The sequence below is a fragment of the Cinclus cinclus genome, chromosome 1, assembly GCF_963662255.1.
Source record: "Cinclus cinclus chromosome 1, bCinCin1.1, whole genome shotgun sequence".
In the NCBI taxonomy this organism is placed as follows: Eukaryota; Metazoa; Chordata; class Aves; order Passeriformes; family Cinclidae; genus Cinclus; species Cinclus cinclus.
The window spans coordinates 37,918,370-37,945,588 of record NC_085046.1 but is presented as its reverse complement, the minus strand read 5'-3'; the positions used below and the strand labels follow the sequence as shown (position 1 = coordinate 37,945,588).

General features: G+C 37.6%; 1 protein-coding gene across 3 annotated transcripts in view; it reads left to right on the top strand.

Annotated features, from left to right (window-relative positions):
* Nucleotides 1–968: 968 nt before the first annotated feature.
* The window catches only part of THRB (thyroid hormone receptor beta), a 31,807-nt gene continuing 5,556 nt past the window's right edge, over nt 969–27,219 (top strand). The window contains exons 1-5 of one of the 3 annotated variants that reach the window (XM_062496283.1): nt 969–1,416; nt 18,591–18,691; nt 22,495–22,642; nt 23,617–23,822; nt 26,608–26,754. In XM_062496283.1, coding sequence (XP_062352267.1) covers nt 969–1,416; nt 18,591–18,691; nt 22,495–22,642; nt 23,617–23,822; nt 26,608–26,754 — 1,050 coding nt within the window. Of the gene's footprint in view, nt 1,417–8,084; nt 8,413–18,590; nt 18,692–22,494; nt 22,643–23,616; nt 23,823–26,607; nt 26,755–27,219 lie in introns of those variants that run through there. The other 2 variants (XM_062496299.1, XM_062496292.1) reach the window with 2 other exon arrangements.

Below are 27,219 nucleotides of genomic sequence, written 5' to 3'. Positions count from 1 at the left end.
CTGAATTTGTCCTGTACTAACAATATTCCACTTAAGAGGAGTCCTAAGACAAAGGATTCAGAACCAGCAATGTTATGATAAATCTGGTAACTGAAATCACAATTTACTTTGGATCATTCTTTTTCTGGAAATTAATGACTTGCATGCACTTACTTAACAATATGTTACTTTACTGAGTGGCATGTAAAATGAACTTAGAGTAATGAGAACAGCAGAATCTTACTATGATTAAAACTACTGTGGGTATCAGTCATCAAATGTCTGGAATTTGCTATTTTCTTTATGCAAGTTAAACAGCTATTTTGTATTTGAATTTTGTTACATATAATATAAAATAAGGTAATATCTTTAAATATGGAATATGACCTTTGATGGGTCATTTCTACTGAATTTAGTTTTGCCACCCAGAAATAGAAATTGGGCTATATTTAGTGTTACAAATTTGTCAGCTAGTGGTATCTCAGTTTCTTTTATACCAAAGAATAAGAAATAACCAATTAGATAAAATCATGCAGCCTTGGTATTTTTCATTATCTACATTGGAGCCAAGTGTCCGTGCTCCTGTGATAAAATTAGCATCTCTGATACTTCACTGTGACCACAGGCAGAGAAAGGCAGTAGGTAGCAAAAGCGGAACTGCTAAGCATGCCCACATAAGAATGTCACACTTAGGTAACAGAGTGTCCCTCAGGTCAGCCTACGATAAGAGCAAAGTCAAACAAGGCTGAATCCTTGATGTTTTGTGTTTTAAGTATCTGAAAATTGTTCACGACCAGCCTCGACCTACAAGACCTCAAATGATCATATGAGCAAGGCAATAAATCGGTGGTAACTTGCCCTGGGGCCCATGTTGTAGTTGTGATGTTGTGAAAGTTACATCTAGCGTTAGCCTGTCCACATAGATCTGCCTGCTTTTTCAGGATTCTCAGACAGGAAAATTTTATATTCACTTTTACCGAAGGGGAACTATGGTGGTTGAATGGGCATGGCTGCAAGGTTCTTCATCGTATCAGTACAGTCCAGTGGAGATGCATGGGAATACCGCAGCATCAGGAGAGCTGGGAAACCGCTTGCTTTCCAAAACTCCACACCTGAGCAAGATTTTGGCAAAGCCAACAGTTTGTAGCCCTGCAGGATTTGCCAAACATCCAGGACGTGACCTCCTGTTGTGGGACAGACTGATTCACCTTCCTCACAGAAATCAGAAATGGAATGTAGTGAGCATAACAGAAAATTGTTTCTGTAGGAAAAGACACTTCAAAAATGATGATATCCAGAGGAATGGACAGCAGCTTCTGCAATACTTACATGCTTCAACTTGGACTAGTACAATTTTACAGCCAGGCCATACAAAAACAAACTTTCAAATCATGTCAAGTGCACAGGAATACGAAAAAGAAGAAAAAAAGTGTAAAGGTAACCGACATTGTCATGCAGAGCACAGAAAATGCTGTATATCAAAGAAAAACAAAACAAAGCAAAAACAGGTTATGTCTTTGTTTACTGTCAGGGATTTGGCCATTGGTAAAAGCATTATTATGTGGGGATGTTTTCTTGCTACCAACCTTTTTTAATTTTTTTTTTCATCAGTGATAATTGTGTTTTTTAGCTTTCTCTTCTATTAAATTTAATAGCTTTGTGGAGAGCCCTTATGACAACGTGATGAGTACTTACTGGGGTTTTCTGTGTGATACCTAATACAATAATATCTCTTATTTAAGAGCTTTTAAAAAATATTTGTCTCTCTCTTTATGATATTTATAAGCTGAACCTAGCCTTTTTAAATAAAGAATATCTTTGAGACATTAAAAATGAAAAGACAAAAGAAAGCGTTCTTTTCTACTTCCAGGGTGTTCAGCTCTCACCTGTGACTATGTTGTTTGCCTTCTTTCTTATTGTTAACCATACCCAAAGCCTCAGTAAGTGCATGTACAGGGCTCAAGTTAGGAATATTGTCTGCCTCACTAGTCAGGAGAATAAACCATTTTCTCTGAGGTAGGTTGTTTTATTCACATCAGCACAGCATTGAAGGAATTCCTTTTAAGAATCACAGTTGCTAAGATTTTAGCACAAATGTAATGCTTAAGTTATTCCTCTTTAAGCTTGGATAAATGGTTCTTCATTGCTTTTCACCTAAAAAAATAATTGCTGCATATTGGGAAGGGGGATTACAAGTTGTTTTCTTTTACTTAAGTCTTGCATCACTCCAGGAAGAAAGATTACAGTGTCAGGCAGGATATCACCTCATGAAAAAGTTAAACTGGTCTAAGTACCTGATTTCTTTAGATTTAGTTGTGCTTTACCTCAGAATGCCTCTTTGCTAACAGATGTCAGGTGTTGATCGCTTTAACGTCTTACTAAGGGCTGTCAGGAGGCTACCAAACCCAGACAGTCCCATCCAGGAGCCTGTTAATAATGTTATGTCAAGCTAAATTAGCCTGTTTTCTGCTTGGTTTTATTTTTGAACAAATGAAACTTCTTACCTTGGTGTTTTCATGTGAAGTTGAGGGAGGGAATGACTCTAAAAAGGTACACGTTTTAAGTATTGGCCATTACTTTCTCAAGAGATAAGCTCTGTAATTAACTGATGTCTGCTAACAGAGTCTTCCAATTATGATATATGGGGAGGCTTAACAAACTGGGTTGTCTGGGTCACAGGTCTGTAATTGCTCTTAGAAATATTTGTTCAGGGACCATGTTAAAAGTTGTCAAAACTATTCAAGAATTTTGTTTGCCCATTTGTTGGCCAACATCTCAAGGAACAAGTGCTTTCTGACGAGACTGTGTGCTGCCTATCCCATGTCGTGAATAGTGCAGGAAAAAGAAAGCACAAACCAAGGTGGAGTCCTGATCGGAAAAGAACAAGCTCCATTCTCTTTTTACCAAATTTATTCAAGGTGTCGAAAATATTTTGAGGGATAGCTGGAATTGTAGTGAATATGAACGTTTAAATATAAACTATGACATTCTTTATTATTCAAGCAGACTAATGAGTCTGAAGTATTTCAATAAAAGGCACATCATACTGGCATTTTATGAGTCACAGACAAATTTAGTGTCATATAATAACTGAGGTGCAGTGGGTTTTGTGAGAGGAACAGTTTTAGAGAAATAACTGACTTAGTACACTTGGAGAAAAGAGGTGTGCTGTTGTCTAAGTAGAATTTTTGTCTGGTTTTTACCACAGGGCAGCTGGTTGGTATCTTCCTGCATCTGTTGCAAACCCAAGGAAATCATTTTATGTCAGAAAGATTTAGCTTTTTTTCCTTCAACTGCTATTATAAATGTAGCATAGACAAAATGGTGTTTTTTTAAATGTCTTATCTTCCATTGAGACATACTCCAGAAATTTTCAAATGTTGTTGTGACTTTTCAGCACTAGAATTCTATAATCCTAGCTACCTTATGGTTTAATCACAAGTAGAGTTTTCAAGATATAGACTTCAAGATAAAGACCATGAAGAGTTAATTTTCTGTTCTTGTAAATGCTTGTCGTTATCTTGTATTCTGATGTTTGAAGTTTTCTTAGCTTAATCTCTTAACAGTAATTTTGCATAGTCGTACTTCTGAGGGACCATTGTGGGTCTTTGATCATAGCGCATAAAGTGAATGAATGAGGTGGTGCAAATGCATACAATAAAGAGAGATGGTAACTCATTGTGTGGGCACTGAGGTAGTTGTATTTGACAACTTATGTATGTTGTAAAAGCTGCATTAGTAGTTTTGCTCAAAAGATGTTGCAGTTTTCAGTAAATTTTCCTTATGATATGAGAAGATCTGTCTGGGATGTAGCCCATGTTATGAAAGTGAAGATTTGTGTTTACTCAAAAAAGCAGTGATCTAATTTTTTTCCCCAAAACCATCAGAGGTGGCCAAGACAATTCAGGCAACAATAAAATCTATAAATAGGAAATATAACAGTTACTTTTTAATGTGTAAAATTTTGTTTTACAAAACTAGGAACTGATAATACAAGCATACAAAAGTGTGAGGAGTTCAGAATGATATGTTTAATCTTTGCAAATACATGTTTAAATGTTCAAAATTTTTTACTAAAACCTGGATTTTTATTCATCTTTATGCATGAAGTCTGAACAGCAGCCGATATAAGATCTTTCCATTTGGTCCTTCACAAGTGGCCCTGACTGATTTGAATGCTCTGCAATACCTCCCACATACCAACACTGCCAAATCTTTTAGAATGGTGTGCAGGGGCCCTATCTGCAACATTGGCATACCCAGGACTCTAGACCAGGGGTGCACAGTTTGGAAAAAGTCAGGAGAATAGGACTCTTGCAGGTAATACGCCACAGCAGATTGAATTGCACTGCGTGACACTTCTTTTTTCTGTGTCAGGGACCTCTGTTCGTGGGGCTGTAGCAATCGGAGGGTCATCCACGGGATTGTTGTCTTTCCTTAACATTTCTGTAGGTTCATTTTGGTAGGTTTTGTAACTGAGCTGAGGAGCTAAGTCATAAGAAGTAAGTGCATCTTAATGGGGGTATGTCATTGTTTGTAATGACAAGTCTTAGTCATAATTTGTAGAACCGGAGTTAATGAAGAGCTGAATGGTGTAGTGCAAGGTGGTCTCTTCTGCAGACTCCCCCTTTCAGGCATTCTCATCCTGATTTCTGCCTACCCAGTTAATATCACTGACTATGCTAGACTTCTGATTTACGACAGGGTGACTATATAAAAACCTTTGGGGCATTGCAGACACATGTTTAACAAGTAATTCCTGCCTTTTTCAGAATAATGGACTAACACCTTAGACTGTGAGAGGTTTGAGCTTTGGATCCTCTGCCGTTACAGTATCAAAATTTCTGTTTTATCCCTGGCCTGTTGCTTGAATTGAAGAGTTTATTCTTATGGTGATTAACTTCTATGTGTTCACATAATCAGACATGTGTGAACTAATAAAATTCCAAGTGTGATATTACGTTGCTGGAGGCAGCAAAAGCTGAACATAACTTGATGTAAAGACACAAATATTCAAATCAGAATACAAAACAAAGAAACACTGTTAATATTATTCTACTACACTTTCAGACTTTTGATAAAGACACTGTCTGACTGTTGTGTCAGACAATTTAATTCAAAGGCATACATGAAACAGGATTGGACTCTAAAAGATTAAAATGAAAATATTTTAGGAATATTTCAGTTTTTAAAATCTTTGTAGTGTTCTTTGAACTGATTTGTTTCCAAGGGAACAACAATCTGCAGAGCTATGAATCTCTTTAATATTAGCATATCACAGGTAAGGAACCCACAATCCCTGGCAGTGTTCATCATTTTTTGTTGTTGTTGGAGAAGTCTTACATTCATTTTTTATTTTTCCCCATGCTTCACAGTTTCATGTAATTTAATTTCCTTGCAGTATTGAAGGAACTCTTGACAAAAACAGTACATGTGACACATTTCTAAGCATTATTGATATAGCAATAGAAAATAAGACATGTTTGAGGGATTTATTTTGGAACAGAAAGGCACAGACTGTGTCATGTAAAAATACCATTTCCTTACATGCCATCCTGGCTGGAACAGCTCTGTCTACACAAGGTTTCAATTCTGTTTAGTTTTTCAGTAGCAAACCTAAATCCAGGCAGAGGGGGAGCAAACAAGAGAATAAAAGATTTGTGGGAATTTTGACTTTTCTGGCAAAGCAAATCCACACGGGAGAAATTCTCACTAAGAATTTAAAGCCCAGATCCCCGAAGGTTTTCCAGGTGGTGTAAAAGTTTCTAGGTATTGTGCTCTGCTAACCTGTAAAACACAGCCTCATGTCTGTGCAAGCTCTACATAAATTCCTGTTGGCGGTACAGGGGATCTTTTTGTGGTAAGTGAACAACCCAGGTACTGTACTTGGGAATGTTTTATTGGGAGTGTGGAGAAGTAAACTCAGCAAGCTGTATGAGTTACATACACTAGAGTATTACCAACCCATCACCTCAGTGGGAATGGTTTGGGGGTTTCAGTATAAACAACTGTTGCAGAATTACTTGAATGAAACACAGGTGTTTTTCATTAAGTGCTGAACAACCACTTTTGAAAAATCAGATCCTTCATGAGACATGCTTTTTATTGCAGACAAACTCACTGTAAAATCTAGATAGGCCTGATCTAAAATAAAAATTAAGTTCTATTGTGTGCTTTTTCATACTGTATTTTGCAGTGGTATTTGTTGAGTCAGACAGTGATAAATTAATGAGGGTTCATTAGGGTTTTACTTGTTGGATTTCAGTAACTGTGATCCTGATGAAATAAAATATATAAATTATTAGAGTTTTAGGGAGAACAAGTTAATTTTGGAGGCAACTTCATTGACTTAAGTAACACTGATCTCTACAAAGTTCAGTATGACTTGCCAAATGCATTATTATTTTATGAGCAAGTCAGTAAGAAATGCATGTCTAAGATGCTTCTTTTATAGTTGGAGGGAGAAGAAGAACTCCGAATATGAATTCTAACTTCTCTGATCATTGGAAAGACTTGTCCTGGATTTGAAAGTTAATTAGACATTAACTGGAAATGCTGCTTATTTAGATAGGTTAGTTATAGTTGTATGTTGGAAGGGAAAATGTTTCTCTATTGGCTGTTTTTATTAGTCTGATATATTTAGTAATATCAGATAGGGAAATATATGGATATATCATGCCCAGTTCTTACCTATTGCACTGAACTTTTGAGGACTGCTTAGTAGTACGTTCATCAAGATTGTTAGGTGTATTCTTAAGATCCTAGAAGAAAAAGGGCCAAGTTACATGGTAATGTTCACAATCCTTTAGCTTAAAATAGTGAAATAAGAAAGTCCTCATTATCAAATCAGTAATAACTCAGCTCCCTAATAATAAGAACAGATATTAAAAAGGGATACCAGTTTGTTACTGACTTCACAAATTTTACTGTATAATAGCTGTGCTGTAAAGAAAAAAATACATTTTTCCTAGTAAAAAACAAATAACAGCTAATATTAGTTAAAAGTAAAATAATTTTTTTAGATCAAAAAGGAAGGGCTGATTAAAGAAGGCGTATTAACCGTACTAAAGTTTGGGGTGCATTAAGCAATTAAAATATCACAGTTTTTGTTTTAGTGGCATTGTCATATTCATAGTTCATAGGTGAGCCAAAATGAACAAAAAACATTCCTTCCTTTCCTCACTCTGTTTTCAGAAAAAAAATGCTCTCTAAAAGTACTTCATTACTGGAACAGAAAAGATAACAAAGCAGAATAGCAAAACAATTAGCTTATTGATAATATTTAAACAGTGCCCTTTTTTCTGATTATATTCTTTTGAAGTTTCCCACCTGTTGAACTCAATAGAAATTACTTCTTGAAATCACTGAAGTTTAGAAAAGCTGCTTTCCAGTAAATTCATTAAAAGGCAATGGGGAGGACTGTGTATGTGTGGAAAGCTGGGGAGATTCATGCATGTAATTCTGTAAAACAAAATCAATAAAGCTGATGACAGATTAAGTTGCTAAATTTTGTAAAAGTAGACTACTGTTTGGGTCATCAGCACAGCACTATTGGATTTTCTGTGGTTTAATGCTGAAAAACAGGATTATTGATTTTAGGATTTTCAGCGTATCCCCTCTGGGAGTTCTTAAGCAGTCTTAATAATTCTTCACACTTAAGTTGACAACTACAGTGACATAACTGTGTCCTTGCCTTAGTAATCGTTTTCTAATCATATTGGAAAAGGCTGGAAATGGTTTATAAAATGATTATTCCAGACAAACGGGGGAACAGGAGGGTTGTCAGAATATCGCTTCTTTGTCTGGTGGTCATTGCTACCTGACTGCCATCTTCCCTTGGAATTAACTTACAGTCACAGATTAAGACCTTTGACTGTCATAAATCTGCTTCCCAATATGTTTGACTGGCAGGGGAGTTCACAAGCCGTCCCAATATAAATAGGATTTTAGCACATCAGGTGCTGCTCTGAAGTAAAACGGGCTGTTTTGCAGTTGACTTTGTTGGTGTATATTCATTGCTCCTCTCCCGATCCATGTGTATGCATGCCTGCGTGTGTATGCATGTGTGTGTGTACGTAAAGTAGAAGCTGAGATAGGCTAACAAAATGAACTACTGTATGCAAGAAATATATGAAGTGCACCCAGCTGCTGGCAGCAATTGCTACATGCAGTCCACTGATTATTGCACATATATCGAAGATAATCAGGGTTACAGCAGTTGTGATGCTCAGGTCCTGCACAGTAACAACATATATATGGAACAGGCCTGGGCGGTGAATCAGCCTTATACCTGTAGTTACCCTGGAAACGTGTTTAAAAGCGAGTACTCTGACATGGACATGGCCCTGAATCAGTACAACCAACCTGAATTTTTCACAGAAGAAAAACCTACTTTTTCTCAAGTGCAGTCGCCATCGTACTCTCAGAAGAAAGGTAGGGGCATTTTATTTAAATAACAAAAAAGAATAATCTCTGTTTTTGTTTTTGTTTTGCTTTAAACTTACAGTTGCATCAGTTGGCTCAGATGCATCTTTGAATGTGAAGGCTGCCTGTTCAAAATTGAAAGCAGCAGTAACATAGGTTGCTAGGTGATTGTAAGGTTTTTGGTGAGCGATGAGGATTTCCAAGCACTTTTTCTCAATCTATAAGAGGCATGTGCAAGTATATTGCTTTTTTTTCTGCTTTCCTGGGCTATTAAGTTCCTTTGCTATTCACCAGTGAGCTCGATCAGAAAGTTTCTCTCCTGAAATGTCGTCATTATATATTCTGGATCTTAAAGCTATGTTTCTGGTTACATACAAACTGTGTAAGTCCGTGTTTTCAGTAAATGTGAACTCTGTTTGCTCAGGCAAAAGATTTTGAAAATAGGACTGTAAATATGTATGGGAAAGTGATCGTATTTGAGTTACTGTATTCTAAGAGAAAACCACGAGTTTCTGATTATGCAGAGAAAAAAAGACTGAAAATTCAAGACTGTATGTATCTATGCAAGAAAGATGACTTTGCATCCAAAAGGTTGAGCTAATCAATATGTTTGTGAGACAAGTGCAATGTCTGCTCCCTAGGGGTTAAGTCATTGCCGGTTTTTAGAATTTATTCTTTTGCTTTCAGGTAAGCAAAGGAAATTTTAAAAGAGCCCAAAATACTAAAAAACCCTTGGAAATGTTTTCAGTGTTGTTTGTTTTGAACTCGGTAACCCAGCTGACGCATACAAAGTATATATTCTCTGTGTTTCTTTAAAATCACATAATTAAAGAAGAAAAATAAACTGTATGTTATACCAAAATACTGTCCTTTTCTGATCAGACCAGATTTTCTGTTTGCAGTTTTCCAAAATCCAGATGAATCTGATGTAACTAGAGAAATAGAGAAAACACCATTTGTTACTTTTGAAGTATCTTTCTAGTGAAAAGTAGGCTGTTTATTTTTATTAACTACATAGAAAACTGAAATATTTTCTTTTGGGCAGAAAATATGCATTAGCCTTGATGCAGTAAATCCGTATGATTTATAGAATAAGTCTTAATTTTGTACATTAAACAGCATCATATTTCATAATAGAGAAAATTATTTTAAAAATCCTTTTTGGAAGCTGTAACAACATGATCCAATTGTAGGCTAAATGTAGTTGTGGATAATGCAGGTTTTTGTGTTGTGCAATATTTTAAATGCTTTTTAAGGCTATTTATCTGTTGTTGGGCTTTAATTAATGAATTAATAGTTTTTGTAGACTTTTCCCATGTCTTATATTTGGTTAAAGAAAAAATTTATCTCAGGATGAACTTAGAAAAAATAAAGACTTGCTGTTGCGAAGTCCCTGAGGGAATACATTTTTCATAATGTTAAAGGTTATAAATAATAGTTATTACACCTAGACGAGAGCTTTAGGTTATTTCAAGTACTCAGACATCCAACATCTGCCCTGTGTAAAGATTTTTGAACTTGTTTGTTTGAAAGAATAGAGTTGTTTTTAAAAATTGCTTGTATGCCCTTGTTTTCTAGCACCTCAGTTTCACTGAGAAATGACGGTGAATTTCCGTGGAAGCCAGCTTTCAAACAGGCTTTTAATTGATCATTCACAGAGACTGAGCAACGTGTTTTGGGATTCTTTAGAGCCTTATTACTGTGATAATCAATAAAAAGTGGCCTCCCTTCTGTCAAACCTTTGCAAATGTTGAGTTTGTTAGGCAGAAGAGATCTAAACTGTGTGGAACATGTGCATCTTCTCTTTTCATTCTTTCTTTCTTTCTTTTTTTTTAAATTTCCATCATTTAAGCAAGAAGCAAGCTATCGTAAAACTAACGAATCTTTTAATCCTGTCCTAAGAACAGAAGGCTTTTCACAGGGCATGTGTGCCTGTATTGATCCAGAATTGATTGGGGGAGTGAGTGAGTTTGTTAGAGAAGCCTTGGTAATAGCCCATTAAAGCAAAATTAAGTCCCTAAACAGGTGTTCATGAGGAGTCTTGATTGTTGCAGTTGGTATTTTTGTTAGTCCCCTGAAATTTGTCATAATCTCAATAATATGCTGTTCAAATTAAATTGTACTTTACAATAGCACATGGACTCGTTTCCTATCAGAACTTTTGCTAGTTACTAAATGGTTAAAGTCTTGTTTTCCTTCTGGGAAGAAAAATATCAGCATTTTATATGTTGAAAAGCTTATAATTTGTGAACAGGTATTTAATTACTTCTCTGTTTTTATGCTACTTTGAAAGAATTTAGAAAATAACTTGCAAAACAACAACCAAAGATCCCAGCAATGTGTCACTAAGGGGAAAAAATAAGCATTTATAAAGCACAGCCAGTTATTCTAAATATCAGAAAGCTGCTTCAGTTATTACAGTACATTAAAAACTATTATTTCCTGACTATCTGTCAGAAATTCTGATGAAAGAATCAACTTTTAAAGAAAAGAACTGTAGTCCAGAAAATCAAGAGGTGCAGATGTGGGTTTGGCTTTGCATTTACTTGTTGCTCCATTACCTTTTGTGCTCTGGCGTACGCTGTTAAAAGGTGACAGCACAACATTTGTGCAAGAGCTTACTGTTTTATTAAGGAAGCCCTTTTGGACCTGATCCTGCCCTAGGAAACGGGCAGCCTGATACACTTTGTGTTCTGCATAATGCTGTGAAATCTGATAAGCAGAACAGAGCTCATCGTAGTGAAAACGAGGTGCTATTCTCAGTTTTGTCCCAGGGAGCTTAAACTGGAATGTTTTTCCCTTCATACAGTGCTGCCAGCCATGGTGAGCTTGCATCAGTGCCTGCTGTATGGGGGATGCTCAGGGGGAGCCTGTGCCACCCTGCCCCTGTGCAGAGGCTGAGCAGACAGGCAGAAATGTCCCCAGATCTCCTCACACCACGTATGCTGTGAGAAGTATCCAGTGACAGGGAGGAGATAATGCAGTTAGGAAGGCACATAAGAAATATGTACAGGAGTTCAGAAACCTCAGTCTTCCCACAGCTGGTCTCTGCACAGTGTTTTGGACATTTGGACAGCATGGGAGAAAGGTCTGCAAAGTTAAAACTGGGATGAGAGTTGGCTTTCACTTTCCTTTGCATGGTAATTTCTTGGACAGTGTTAATGAAGGATGTCCACAGATGTCTGTGAGGTTGGGCTTTAACTTCAGATTCTGTGGGACAGAGAGCAGTAAGCAGAGGCTGCCCTCCAAACCAAGGGTTTGCAGGGGGGAATACTTGGGTTTAGGCTGTAGCAGAGCCGGCTTCTCATCCGTGCAGCTCACCTTGCTTCCCATATACCAGTGAGGTTAATGCCATGTTTTGAAGGGCTCCTGGTATGGTGGGAGAATGGGGCTTTGAAAGTTGCTATTACTGTTGTTATTTTTATAATTGTATTTGCCATAATTATTTCTCTTTATATTTTCTCAGGCAATTAACATGCAGCTGAGAATACGTAGTGTGTGAGTGCTAGAGTATGCAACTGAATTAGCCCAAACTGAGTTCTCAGCAGTGTGAGAACATTAGGGTACTTTCTAAATAGCTAAGAAAAAGTAAGATGAAGCTTATGCCAAGACATCATCTCATCAATGCAGGGAATGTGTGTGGATATAATCAATTTACAGAAACGCTGAGAATTTGTCATCCTGGCCTTTGCAGCAGAGCAGCTCCCAGTACGTTAACAATTATTCAAGGCTTAAAAATATTAATGTTGCTCTTGACCACCCATCTCAGGAAATAGCACTAAGAAAAATTGCATAATCCATTGCATAAATCGTTATGCATTTGGACTTACGTTTCTTTCAAAACAAAAGTCAATGGAAATAATATGTTTTCATCTCCTTTACTGTAACTTTTCCACACCAGATGAAGGATGAGAAAGTGAAGTAAGTTATACTCTGCTTTGTTCAGTGAGGCTTAGATTTCTAAACAAGTAACTTTCTTGCAGTACTAAGATATTGTCTCTAAAAACATTTAAATAATTGAAGGGGTGGGGAAATTTCATGATCTGACCCTTAAAGTGATGTATTTTGTACCTGTGATTGGCAGTGGCTGCAGGTACAGTACTGATCACAGAAGTTTAAGTGACAGCACAGTTTGGGCTAAAATGTTCTCAGCCAATTCTCTGCAAAAGCAGAGAATTGTTGCTGATAAGGTTTCTGACTCAACCTAAGGAACTAAGAGGTAATGCACTGAAAAGTCATTGAGAGAAAAGGGACTATAAAATGTTTCAGATTCAATCTTTGCAGAATCTTTTCCCAAATTTTGGTAATTTCGTAAATCAAAGAATGTCAACAAAGATAAAAATTGAGGACATGCAAGCCAGTTAGCTAACAAGAAAAGTGTGAATCTGCTCAGCAACATTCTCGGTGCTTCCAAGTTTGAAGGAGAAATAAGCCATTTTTCTCAGTGGGAGTAATTTAAAGAAAGTGGGAAACAAGGATCAGTGTGTCTGCCCAGCCTTTCAGATCAATGTTGATAATAGACAAGAATGGAGTATGCTTTTTCTCTGTCGGCTCTATGCTTTCACCAAGAAACACTCCATTTAAGCTTTTTCTACACAAGTATCTCAAGGATGATGCATGGCTGGTCCTTGTAATTTTTTATATTTTCTAAAGAGTTCAAGGTGACTATGAAAGCAATAGAACAGCAGTACAAATTTACATTTCAGTTTTAATACAGTTGAGGATTCTCAAGGTAGTAATTAATTTCATCTTTTTCATTTTTGTACTGCAATGTCTAGTAAGTGAATACCAGCTTACTGGTAAATCCTAACTCCTCATTTTAGTGAGTGGTCTCTAGTCATGCAAACCATACCACATGGGGGAAAGAAAGATTTCAGGGAGTATAATTAATACATGACTCTGTCAGTGAGCAGTGAAAATTAAAATACTGAATAATGGTCTTGAAATTTAACTGTCTTTCTGCAATAGCAAAAAGAAGGCATTTTCTGCCTGCAAGCTATAAATCTATGGTGGATTAGGAACAAGCTAATAATGAACATCTGGCAGACAGGCATAATTTGCTTGCATCGATGTTACTCATACCCGTTTGGTAGTCAAATACCATTTGGTTCTACAGTTTTTTTTAAGGTGTGGATTAATTCCCTAGGCAAATATCACATTATCTGTACAGATCTGGAGATATAAAGTATGTGCAATGATACTTTAACAAAACTGAAATCGATTATTTTCTAAAAATATGCTTCTTGTTTTTATTGTTGTTAATATGTACCAGGTACAGAGGAAAAAGAAACACTATCATTTTTCAGAGTTTTTTTATAATTGAGATCGTTTTTCTTTGCCTTGTTGCATGGAGGAATAGCCACTGAGTGTCTCATTTGAGTCTTTCCAGCCCATTAATACTGTGCAGGGTCATATATGGTGCTTTAAGACATCATTCCTGCAAATGGTAATTCAAGAGTGCATGCATACAGTGTTAATGGAGAAGTACCTCAGATGACTGCATAGGTTAGCAGATCTCCTTCTGTCCCTACGGCTGCTTGGGGCAGACTCATTGTGCGTTTTCATGTTGAAGGGAATTGTTTCCTGCCATGCCTCTACAAAGCTACAGTTGTGATTTAAATCACTCTCGAGATTGGCTATAGTGGATTATATGACATATTCTTCTAGAGAGGGGCAACTGGTCCTGCTGTGTGCTTAGCCTTGCCAAGACAGTGAGATTAGGCCGGCTGGCAGGTGGGAGTCTGGGGACCATAGGTGTTATTTTAGGCTACAGGGGAAACACCAGACATGGCAGATCAAGGTCATTCACTATTGTTCTCCACTCAAAACAAAGATCCAAGGTGGGCATCAGGATAAACAATGTCAGGTCATACTTGACAGATAATTAACTTGGAGGATCATAAGGGATGGAACAAATGACAGTCCATGAGGATGCATAATACAGCAGACAGAGACTTGAAACAAGAAGGAGCAATATTGGTTGTTTTTGTACAATTCAGTGAGGTTGATGTTGCTCTTGAACAGTTCCTTCTAGCTATTTACTCAAAAGGGTTTTGACCTAAAGAAATAAACAATAAAGTAGGACCACCTGAAATAGGAACCTACCTGATGTTCACATGAGATTTACCAGACATTCTTATTTAGTAGGAGAGCACCAGTGATACTCTATCCAGCCAGCATCTGCTTTTCCACACAGGCATTTTAATATTTGCTTCAATGTTACTACACATACATGAAGCAAAAGTACTTGTTGATAGGAGAGACAAGGTACTAATAGTGGTGCAAAGAGTGAGACAAGTCTGTTGCTCTTCCTGTTCCTCAAAACATCTAACAGACAACTCTGCTGCCATCCATGGCTTGCCTAAGAATCTCCACTGCACTATTTATTTCTTCCGTGCTGGTACCATGTTTAGGTAAACAGTGTTGAATTTCTTCCTGGTAATGCCGTTTCTAACTGAGAAGCAGAAAAAATGTACTGAGTCTGTTTATCTGCACGTCTTTCAAATGCAATTGTATTGAGTTTATAAAGAGGTCATACAGGATATTTGCAACTACTAGAAATTACTTAGAATGGACATTAGTGGTTGTAAGAACTGAATTTAAATCCACTTACTCCTTTTGCAGTGATTTCTCTCTGAATTATATATTTTAAAAATACTACTGAGAGTCCAGTCTTCCCACTCTAGCTGTTTCTGACCCCATTAGCTGTTGGAAGAAGAGTTAAAGATATAGAAAACTGTAATAGAAAGAAAAGGTGCGTATCACACAGTTTTGTTGCCAGTGATTTCTTGGAATAAGATTTATCTGTTCATGTTTCCTGTTGAATCACTAGAAGAGTTCCAGACATGGATTCAGTCTGCAGAAGTACTGAACATAATATTTAGGTAGCTTAAGTAGGTGGCACTTGACACTTCTGATGCAATAAAATTGACGATGTGGTTGAATGTAAGGACACCATTATTAATTTCTGACTATGAGTGCCCCTAGGAGATTTTGTGTTCTGCCAAATTGGAAACTGTTTTTTATATTAGATAAAGTCACAAAACTCCAGGAAGGAGAGATGGACAGCAGTGGTCACATGCCTGACCTACCGTATATATATTTAAGGAAGCAGTTTAGACAAGTGGTCTCCTGCTCCTCCAGTAGAACAAGTTGCCATTAGATGAGCAGCACTAACCAGCTTGTATAATTATTGAAATATCGAGGCATTTAATTCAGAAGCAATTCTTGAGGAAGCTAGCCAGGGGTACTGAATTTTTGAGGATGTAGCTCATGCTGTGCAAAGACTGTATTTATGAATAGCAGTAACCAGCGATGACAAGAAGCCATTGATCTTCATTATAAATTTAGGGGAAAATTCAGCATCCCTTTGCTGCATCTTCTGCCCACTCTGTCAGCTCTATGTTGTGTATGTGTTGCATGTGCAGAGGCAGGTGTGAGCAGAGTGGGGGCAGGATGGAGATAATAGCCTCAGCTAATCCTCCACTGGCATAGTGTCTATTAGGAGTCTGTGATGTAATTGGAGTTGAAACCCTGCTGTCTCTCATTCCTCAATGTCACATGGCCCACCAGTCTATCCAAACATAACTTGTTCATCATGGAGAAATATAGCCTGAATATAAATCTGGTCATTTGCTGACTTGTAGACTGGCTTGATACAACATTAAGATCTCAGCTCATTCCCCCACTCCCCTTTCAGATGTCAGTAGGAATATTGGCAGACCTGAGATGCCTATATACAGGAATGGCTTTTGAGTACTACTGCTTCCTTCTTTTAGAGAAGAGGGATATGTGTTTGTGTTCCTCTATAATTAGAGGTTCTCATACTCAAACTAGGCCATACAAATACTTTCTGCCTTCTTCACTTTCTGCTAATTTACTCACCAGCCTCCATAAAGTTTGAGCATTTTAAGCTCAGTTAATTTTAAGTATTTTGTCTAATTTGGGCTTTCCTTTCTGGAGAACCTCTGGAAGCATAGATTTAGGAAGGCATTTGAATTTAAACTGTCTGTTACTGAGCTGATCCTCTGGCATATTAGTTGCAGGAAGATTATGGCCACCCCTCTTGCAGCATCCTGCAACAGCCTTCTGCTGCCCTGAGTCTTGCTGCTGGTTGCCCTCCAAGTGACTGGTGTCCCAAGTTCCCAAGCTGTACCAACCCATACTGCTGTGAGGGCTGCATAAAGACAGCAAGCTTCATGTCTGGCCTTATGTGTGGTGCTACAGATGGATTCAGCAAGCCAGTGGTGAGGGATAGTGTTACAGGCAGCTGCATCCAAAGGGCTCTCCTTCATTGCACTCAAAAATTCTGCTCAGCTCGCAAAACTGGGAGGAGTGGCTGGAACCACCAGATGGGTGTGCTGCCATTCAGAGTAACCTAGGCAGGCTAGAAAAATAGGATGAGAATGGGATGAACTCTTGAAGTTCATCAAAGGAAAAGGCCAAATTCTGCATGAGGAGAGGAATAATAAACACAGCAGTGCGGGCCCAACTGGCAGGAAACTGCTTTTAAGTACTTGGGGGTTCCTGGTGGTCAGCTAGTTGCATATAGGCCAGCAGTGTGTCCTAGAAACAGGGGAGGTAAATGGCATCTGGTCTGCTTTAGGAAAATCATCACCAGCACCTTGAGGGATGTGATCCTTCTCTTTTGATCTGCTCTAGTGAAATACATCTGCAGTGTTGGGTCCAGTTCTGGGCTCCCCAACAGAAGAAAGGCACAGCATCCTGGAGTAAGCCCAGCAAAGGGCAACAGAGATGATGAACTGGAGAATCTCTTCTATGAGGAGTAACTGAGAAAGCTGGGACTCTTCGGCTTGGAGTAGAGAAAGCTCAAGGGGGCATATCAATGTATGTGAATACCGGATCCCCCATGTTGTAGAAGACAGGAGCCAGACTCTGGTGACAGAACAAGAGGCAATGAGCACAAATGGAAGTACAGGGAATTCCTTCTGAGAATAATAAAATAGTATTTTCTTTTCACTGTGAAGGTGACAGAGCAGACCACTTGCACTGATTGCCCAGAAAGGTTGTGGAGGCTGCATCCCTGGAGATACTCAAAAGCTGTCTGGGCATGGGCCTGGACAGCTGCCTCTAGGTGGCCCTGTGTTATGTTGAGCAGGGGATTTGGAGCAGTTGACCTCCAGAAGTGACTTCCAACCTCAGCTGTTGTGGGATTCTGTGAAATGTTTACTACACTCCACTAATTTTACACAGTTACACATATAGGTGCACTTTCCCCTCTCCCCTCAAAGGGAATCTGAGACCTCTATGTTACACCTTCACGGTGAGATTTTTCAGGAGGTAAAGTTACAAACCCTAACTCCATTAGTTATGAGTCATGAAAACATTGATTTTAAAAGGTTTGTGTTTTACCCAGTTTAAAAGTTGCCTGTGGTTACAATTACTTTTTGCTTGCCATCAGAATTGTTTTGGTTTTTTGCTCAAATTGAAAATATGTTTGTGTTTTCAAAACAAATGTCATTGTGGGAAAAGAACCAAGCATTGCCAGTTTTTTCCACAGCAGGAATATTTTCACTGGCTGGATCTGGTAAACCACTTCAGAAGAGAAAATTTCATTCTAACACATACATGTACACACACACATACATTTGAATGTCCATGTATTTTGCTTTAAATTCAGGCTATGTTACATATTCCCGTGGAACATGTCCGGGTCAGGTATGATCAATACAGCTTGGGCTATATGTTGTTAGTATCTCTCTGCTTTGAAACAAACCATCTGTCAGTGAATATTTCTTATTACCAAGTCCCCCAGTCACACTGAAACCTGGAGTCTCATCTGCAGTGTACAAGTATATTGAGGTTTTTTTTTCTCATGTATAGAACAGAAATATATTGTATGCCTTCACTGCTATTTTCACATCAAATCTTTTGAATTAATGAATATTTTCTGATGTAGTATTTCACTCAGGAAAGAGAAATCATGTTCCAACTTTTCCCTCTTGACCAGTAGACATTGAATCAGTCTGAAGAATATAAAATCTTGTTGACTCTGTTTAATTGAGTCTGTAACACAGTATAAAATTTTGTTCAGGAAATTCAGTGAGTTCAGAAATATGGCACTGGTAGACAAGATCTGCGGTGGATTTTAATGCAATCTTTTTATATCAAATTTATCATGTAATTTTGTATGGAGTTTACATGCCACATCCTCTTTTTCTTTGCAGGGTATATACCCAGTTACTTAGACAAGGATGAGCTATGTGTAGTATGTGGGGACAAAGCCACCGGATACCATTATCGCTGCATCACTTGCGAAGGTTGCAAGGTAAATGGCACGGTGGGAAAGTGGGAATCAGAAATAGCTCTCCAGCTCCTCCATTATACAGACTTCCTGAACTGTGCTGTCAAATCAAATAATGACAGATTAGAAGCTTATAAGAACATCCAGTACTGATGATAAGCCATATCTGGCCATGCTGCTGCTCTTCATATGCATAAGGAATATAGTTGGTTTTTGCCATGTTTGCTTGTGAAAAGAAAACAAGAAATTTAGATTGTTGTTGGTGCTGTTTAACAGTTAGCTTTTGAATTTCCATTTTTTAATGTTTTTTAAGCCATGTTCTCAGCCAGAGTACATCATCATGTTCCCAGCTACTCCACTGAAGCTGTTTATGCAATAGCTGAGGTTCTGCTTATGGCCATGGAGAGTCTGTAGCAATTAGCAGTGCCTCTCACCATCTCTGTGAAGAAGCAAAAATCAAAATCCTTTCCACATCCTCATACTATAGTAACATCCATCAGTTTGGGAAGCCTTGACTCTCAATTCAAATAGTTTCAAAAACATTTTGACTTCTTTAACTTAAGCATATTGAAATGTGCTTTCAGCCCTAAAATGCATCTCCAAGACTACATGCAAAATTAAATTTAAAAAGAGGTTGCTTTGGGCAAGTAAATAAAAAAAATTGACTAACAGAATCAGGCACATCTTACATGATTTCACTGCCATGAATTTGCCTGAATAGCTTGAGACTCTGTAAGAAAGCTATTCTTGCCTGCAGAAAACAAAAAATACTGTTTTTCTAAACAAATGGGACCACACATGTCTTGGACTAGTGTCATGAGACTAAGCCACAGAAGTCTCATTCTGTTCATCCCCAAAGTCTGGAACATTTGGATCTGAGATTTTTGGGTTTGGATTGGCTTTAGAGCTCCTCATTACAGTAACTCTTGTGTTGAAGTAGTTTGTTTGGTTGTACATCATTGCCCTAAGTTATTTATGAAATGCACAGACCTAAATATCTGATGTATAGCAGATTTGTGGTAATATTGATAATGGTTTCATGCATATACTTACATACAATGTATGAAAAAAAGCATTTTTATCTTTAAAAAGAACTGTGGAGCTGCACAAGTGATTCTTACACATTTACATCCTGAATACCAGATGATAACAATACACAACATGCATGGATGCAACTTAATGCAGATATAATGGGAAGTAAGCAGTACTGTGGCATTACAAAGTATACTTAGCTCCCAGCTGAACAGCTGTATCTCTTGCCAGCTTTCCAGCTAAAGTTTTTGTTACTTCAACTCCAGTTGTTCTTTTTATGCCTGCCAGCTATTTCAGAGACATAGCATATAAATCTGCTTTTATCTTCACTTACAGTTCTTCTGTCTGATGTACAATTTAAAATAATGCTTATGTGCACAAGGAACTGAGATGACAATTTGGAAAAAGTAATTAATTTCTTGGAGGAGCTGCATACACATTTCAAGTTGTATGATATATCAACAAAGTTATATGTTATGTCAATACACAATATATATAATCAATTTTCAATTAATTTGATGTTTACTAGTTGCTTCCACTCAAAGTCACTTTAGTTTTGTAACAAGCATAATCAGGACTGACAGCCAAAGATTTGCTTTGGCAAGTGCTTTCTTCATACATGATTTCTGAAGAGTAAATTATGAGGAATTCAAACACAAATAAATGAACAGTGAGTTCTGACATCAGTGAAATGTTTTTTTCCAGACTTTACCCATTGCATCTACTGCTATATAGGTGCATAGTAAAGGAGTTTAGGAGGAGTTATTGCCTACAATACAATGTGCTTTCTTTTATTGATGAGAATAACACTTCTGTAGTGAAGTGTTTGGACAGATACAGAGAGCAGCTTCCACAACATGTATCTAGAGATGAACAAAGAAGGTTTTTTGCAAAATTTTTCGGAGAAATGCAAAGAAATGAGCAGGTGAAATGGACTGTCCCAGCAGAGGTGATGGCGACCTTTGCCATCATAATCCTACAGCTACATTAAGTCCCGTGAAAGGTTTGGAAGACAGAAGCTCACTCACTGAGATTCATTAGAGGTTTTTCCATCTCTTTTTGTAACTATTGATAACCCTGTGACCCTGGTTGTCCACAGCCATCTTAGGACTTCCAGAAGGGGAGGAGCAGATCCTGTCTCTAGGAATTCATCACAGGTTGAGAACAGAACCAAAACCGGGTGTTCAGTAGATGAGAGTTTGAGACTTATTCCAAACCCCACATAAGGATATCTTGCCTGTGATTTCCTGGATTTTATCTCAACACAACTGGTCCCAGTCTTGCAAAGGCTCACACACAAGCTTTATGCCACTCAGTTTAATTAACATTTCATGTCTTAATGTAATTAAGGAAGAAAGAGTTGTATTCTTAGCTCAAGCTGAACCAAGTAAGATAAAACTCTAATGAGGACAAGGCTCTTTGTTGTCTTCACAGGAGTTAGGAGTACAAGCTGAAATACAGACTTATCTGTACATGTTAATTCAACATTCTGTGTTAAAAGAAATTGCGCACTGCTGTGAGATTTTACTGGGTGTTATTTAACGTGATTTAAAAACAGACCTTTCACCTACTGAAGTGAAGAGACTATTCATTAGACAAAATCCAAGATGAAGAGATTATTCATAAGGTAAAATCTCACTTGAATTTTGCCATTGTTTTGACTGAAACCAAAGCCATTCTGAGCAGCCTCAGTCAAGCAGGACCAGGGTGTCAGTGTTCTCCGTGTAAAGGTAATCCCAAGCTGCACTGCTGAATGTAGACGGTCTCAAATAATGGTGAAACTTGAAATTAAAGTGAAGTCTAGATTTCCTGCTTTACAGCCTGTCTTGTTCATATCTTGCAGTCCTGGGGAGTTTATCTAGCCTTTGCAAAAGTCAGTGATAAAAGTCATGTTGAAATTAATTCCAGGTTTATGTCCATAATGTTGAGAGATAAATTTTATCTCATTTTGTTACCTACAGCGAGGTTTTTTGGGGTGTTTAAATAAATCAATTCAGTGGGTTTGCATTAGTTCATATGGTCTTAGGATCTGTTTAAATTTGCAATATACATCTGTACTATGATGAGGTAGGTAGGTAGGTAGGTAGATAGATAGATAGATAGATAGATAGATAGATAGATAGATAGATTAATCTTTGGTGGTGATGGAACTTTTGAAATTCTGTGGTAAATACAAAGTAAATCTGCTTCTCAGAAATACAAAAAATTTATAAATTAGGGATCCTTTGAGTTTAGAACCAAACTCAAAGATTATGTAGACCGTATTTGCAAAATCTCTGTCTTGCCCAGATTTGGTTGGTTCATTTGTTGGTTATTTGGCTTTTATGGAAAGAAAGGAGTAGAACTGTTTGTCCTCAATCTTTTAATAGTACAAACACACCACCGTTCTTACTATTAGCAGAAGCTGCTTTTTAGTTAAAGCTATGTGTATGCCTTCTAATATCCTTCAGAATTATTACAGAGTTTGAAAAGGGGCTCAAAACAAAATACTTCATTTTAAAAAATTAACATAGAAAAACGTAAGACTACAAGAAGACATGTACACAGTATTTGTTCCTCAAGACAGCATTACTTGCACCTGTGAGTATCTAAGATGTATATATGTTTTTAATTGATAAGAGAAATCAAAAGAAATGCCATACACTATAAGACTTGTTTGAGAGCTTTGAGAATTTCAGGGAATTAAGTATGTTATCTTTCATACTTAGGTACATGCCTAACAAACTAAGCAGCTCCCAAATTTTAAATATTGCTCAGTGCTAATGCTTTCCAATGTATTTATTTCTTGCACCTAGGGTTTTTTTAGAAGAACCATTCAGAAGAACCTCCATCCAACCTATTCCTGTAAATATGAAGGAAAATGTGTGATAGACAAAGTAACAAGAAATCAATGCCAGGAATGTCGCTTCAAAAAATGTATCTTTGTTGGCATGGCAACAGATTGTAAGTATATTTTCCTGGTTTTCTTTATTTTATTTTATTTTTTTTTCAGTGTCTGTGTTTGCTTAAACTATGTTGATTGATGAAGCTGGTTAAAGTAAAGTAAAGTAGAACTGCCAGCCCTTTTCTGGTTTTAATAATACCAGGGAATTGCACTCATTGCATTAAACCACTTTCACAGGGCTGTATTTTTTTGTTTATGCTTCATCAGGCTGCACCTTCTCCTGGCCTTACCAAGCTGAGTAACAATAGGAATGTTCACTCTTTGGAGGAGAGGAGGGAGAGATGCATCTGGATGGACACTTTGCTTGTGATAAAAACATCTTGTTTAGAAAATTCTGGAGGATGTGAAATTGAATGTCATTGTATGAATCATCCTGCAGTTGTTTGTTTTATTTTTAGCCCTGAAGAAGTTATCTGCTGCAAAGATTTCAACTCTCATTCTAAAGAACTAGAAAATATGGCTGTAAGATTAACCCTTAGGGGTCTTCTTTTCCTGTCGTTGCACAGGAATTTACACCAATAACTTCAATTACTACAAATGGGAGGAAGTCACATAAAACCCCCAGAAGTCATATAAATCCCCTTGTGCCTTCATGGTTGTTGCCAGTATAATCCTTTGCAGAAGAACTAACAGGAAAACAGGCACAGTAAACAACAGAAAAATAGTCTAACTTAGTATTTTTGTTGTTAATGTAATGCATAACAGTGCCCTCTGTCTAGAGGAAAATAGAATAAAGGAGACAATGAAATAGAATAAAGGAGACACTTTCTTCTGAGAAAATGAAGTTTGGAGGGAGAAATAAGAGAACTGTCTCAACTGTGGGTCTTGCCAAGGTACTTCCTTACTGATTAGTTAAGGTGTTTACTGATTAGTTAAGGTGTTTGTAAGCAACTCGTTCCTCAGGCACAGAAAAGACCAAAGTTCTGACAGTCTTAAGAGCCTCCTGCCATTTTTGTATATTTTCCCCTGATAGTGGTGTTGGATGACAGCAAGAGGTTGGCAAAGAGGAAGCTGATAGAAGAAAATCGAGAGAAGAGACGTCGGGAAGAGCTGCAGAAAACTATTGGGCACAAACCAGAGCCAACAGATGAGGAATGGGAGCTCATCAAAATTGTTACTGAAGCACACGTGGCCACCAATGCACAAGGAAGCCACTGGAAGCAGAAAAGGAAATTTCTGGTAAGGGCTGTGGCCTTGTACACTGCTCTTAGAGCCAGTTTCTGTTCTTTCTTCTGCAGTGCCTTCCCAGCATTGCAGCCCCAAAGAAATTTTATTCCCAGTGTACTGATGTTTGTGAAAAAGGATGATTTTGCGTAGTTATTACTTCATTTTTCGTGCCTGAACCTCAGTGTTTGATCAGACCATATATTTCAGAAGAAAAACAGTGTGTTGCTATGTTAAGGTTTACTCAGCTGTAACACTCAGCTACACGCTTTTATTGTGCTATGGTAAGAAAAAGTAGAAAAATTGTTTTACTTCTGATTGAGAACAGAAGCAGTCTATAAAGCATACTGTATTTTTAAAATATATTCTATCTAGGGGTAGTAGTCCTTATTAGGGACTATCATAAAACATATTGAAAGTGTTAAAACAATATAATGTTCTAGATGAAAGCTGGTATTTTTTGTTAATAACTGAAGGATTTTACCTCTTTTGGCTAGTGGTGGATACATTAATGAAAATAAATTAGGCAAAGAAAATTAATTTCAGTGAGAACAAAATGATACATACACTCTACCACTGGGATTGCAGCCTACAAGAAAACTTAGATTTTCATACTATAACTAAGGGTCAGAAAATAAATGGTGATTTGTGATGCTCAACCTTAAGAAAAGGATTTATTTGATTTTTCTAAATTGATTTTTAAGGGAAATAAGTGCAGAATGCAAAATGCTTGTACAGCACAGAAGAGGGATTAGAGAGTGCATTTCAGAAATGCACAGGGGTCTTTAACAGTCAGTGTATACCAAATCAGGTAGAGCACACTCATCTTTCACAAGTCTAGGCTCCTACTGCATAATTCACCATGGGAATTTCAACTCACTTTTGAATTGCTAAGAGAAATTATGTATTCAAAGCAGCTGATTTCTTTTATAATGTTGGGGTTTTTTTTTAATTCTAGTGACACCATGTAAATTTCTATATGAATGGCTCATGTTCATAGTACTCTACAGTCAGGAAACCACAGCCAGTCGTCACTGGCAAGAAGCAAGAGAGCACTTTCCAGGGGTGTTGTGGAGCAAGGTGTGAGGAGATCAAGAAGCAGCTGCGGTAGTACTTTTGGTTGTTTAGACAGGAGTACTGTTCCTCGGGTATTAGCTGGTTTGGGATAAAACCTAGGGAGGTCAAGGCTGGGGTTGGGAATGAACTGTTGAAGAGAGGGAGAAGCCGAGAGTCTGCCCCAGGAGCTATGGCTCTGTCCTTATGTGGCTGAGGCTGGATCTTTGACAACAGGGCCTTCATTTTGGTCCTCACCTCTCCTCCTCTTGAGCTGGGTGGAAAGGACTCCCCTCCTGTGTGTTAGCTTTAGCTGGCTCTCCTGACTTGCTTTGCCTTTCCCAAGAAAATGCTGTGCTCTTTCTTTTTTCTCTGTAACAATGGTTTGCGTGGGTTTAAGCATTTGGTCTTCTTGCTTGGAAGCGATGAAAGTTGTTTATCATGAGCACATAGACAATGTGATTTAGTTACCCAAGATTCAGGGAGGGAGAGAGCCAAGAAATGAGTGAGTTTTTTAGTAGAAACCATCAGATAATAGAGCCCAGTCTTCTTCATTGTTCCTTTATAATTGTTGTTGCTTCATTAACACATTGCTGAGTCTTTTCTTGTAAAGAGTTAGATTTGGATTCAGATTGGTTACAAAGCTGTGGAATGATCTTTTATTATGTGTTTCTTTTAAAAAGAAGTTGAACACAAGTTTTTGTTACAGACAGCACTTTCAGCACCTCCCCTGTTTAAGTGTCCTATATAAATGTCATGGGGCCCATCAGTCTAAAAATTCTACCTCTCTGGATTTTATCTAATTTTTTACTTTAATGTGAACAGAATAAAATCTCTGCGTGGTTTTTGGTAGGTGTTTTGTAACTGCAATGCCACACTTAACAAACAAAACAGCTTTGATGTGCCTGTTTTTTAAAATACATGGTCACATTGACCAGCTGCATAAAAACCAAGTTCAAGTGCAGCTGGGAAAAAAAAAAACAGCTCTCATTACAGATTCTGCTTGAAACTATTTCATTGTATATCCCTATTGAAATCCTCAAAATATTATTTGTTTCTCATTTGGAGAAGCCTTGAGCTGAAAACATGCAACAGGCGGTTTTCAGCCAAAATTTTACCCAGATGATTTCAAATTCTATTTATATTATCCAGGGCACCTTTAGGCTAGCCTGTGCTTGCTCATAAGTTGTTTTAGCTTTGCGCATAAGTTGTTTTACCCTTTTGGAAACTGGTCTTGGCAATTGCCTGGAGAGGCCCTGTGATACCTGACAGTCTGTTCTGGGGAAACTTTCTGAGCTTTGAGTAGGCAAAAGAGCCTAATTCTGCAAAGCTTGCATCATTGTTTCATGGGTAACATGTCTCCTCAGCTGTCTTTGCATTTAGAGAAACTTGAGAGTTTTCAGCTCCTGTAAGGAAAAACATGCCTGTATTTTAAAGCAAAAGCTGCATGTGCTACACCCATAAAATACATAGAATACAGACACAAGGAAGAAACTGTTCACAGCAATCCAGCTGTCCACAAAGAATGGGTACAAGCATACCAGTCATCCATTTATCTGTGCAGTCACCTCTTTCTCAAATGCCTTACAAATAAATTCACATTTTGTGATGTAAATGGACTTTACTTATAAAGCAAATAGTGTTGCTTTTTATTTTAGCAACCATCCATCACCAAGGACTTTTTAGAGTATAAAATAGTTGCTCTAAGACAGACTGCTCCTTTAAATATCTTTGTTTATATCCTTAGCCAGAAGATATTGGGCAGGCACCAATAGTTAATGCCCCAGAAGGTGGGAAAGTGGATTTAGAAGCCTTCAGCCAGTTTACAAAAATTATCACACCAGCGATTACAAGAGTGGTGGATTTTGCCAAAAAGTTGCCTATGTTTTGTGAGGTAAGAAGACTTTCTTGCTTTCCTCATTTATATGCCTGTTGTTATAAACTACTTAAAATATTCTGGCATGGAGCTTAAAAATTCAGTGTGTCTAAAATTAAAAAATTAAAGACACTCAAAATCGATGGGACTAAAATAATCTGGATTTTTATGAATTTTCTTTTTCCTGTGATTGCTAAAACCCTGAATTTGTTAATCTGGAAGTCACTGTGGTTCATTAGGGACTCAGATATGTCTTTAGAGGTGGCCTTGAACAAGCAAAGAACAAAAATATATTGTCTAGAAGCATCATGAATATATTTGATAAAATCTTCTCGCACATGGTTCCCTATGTATCTTCTGGTTCCTTGGCAGGCACAGTATTGTAGAGTTGGGTCTATGCAGTTAAAAAAAATCTTCAAATTCAGGAAAGCACCCCAGTCCAGGAGTGGCACTTGCCTCATTGTGTTCCCTAGGCTTGGTTTT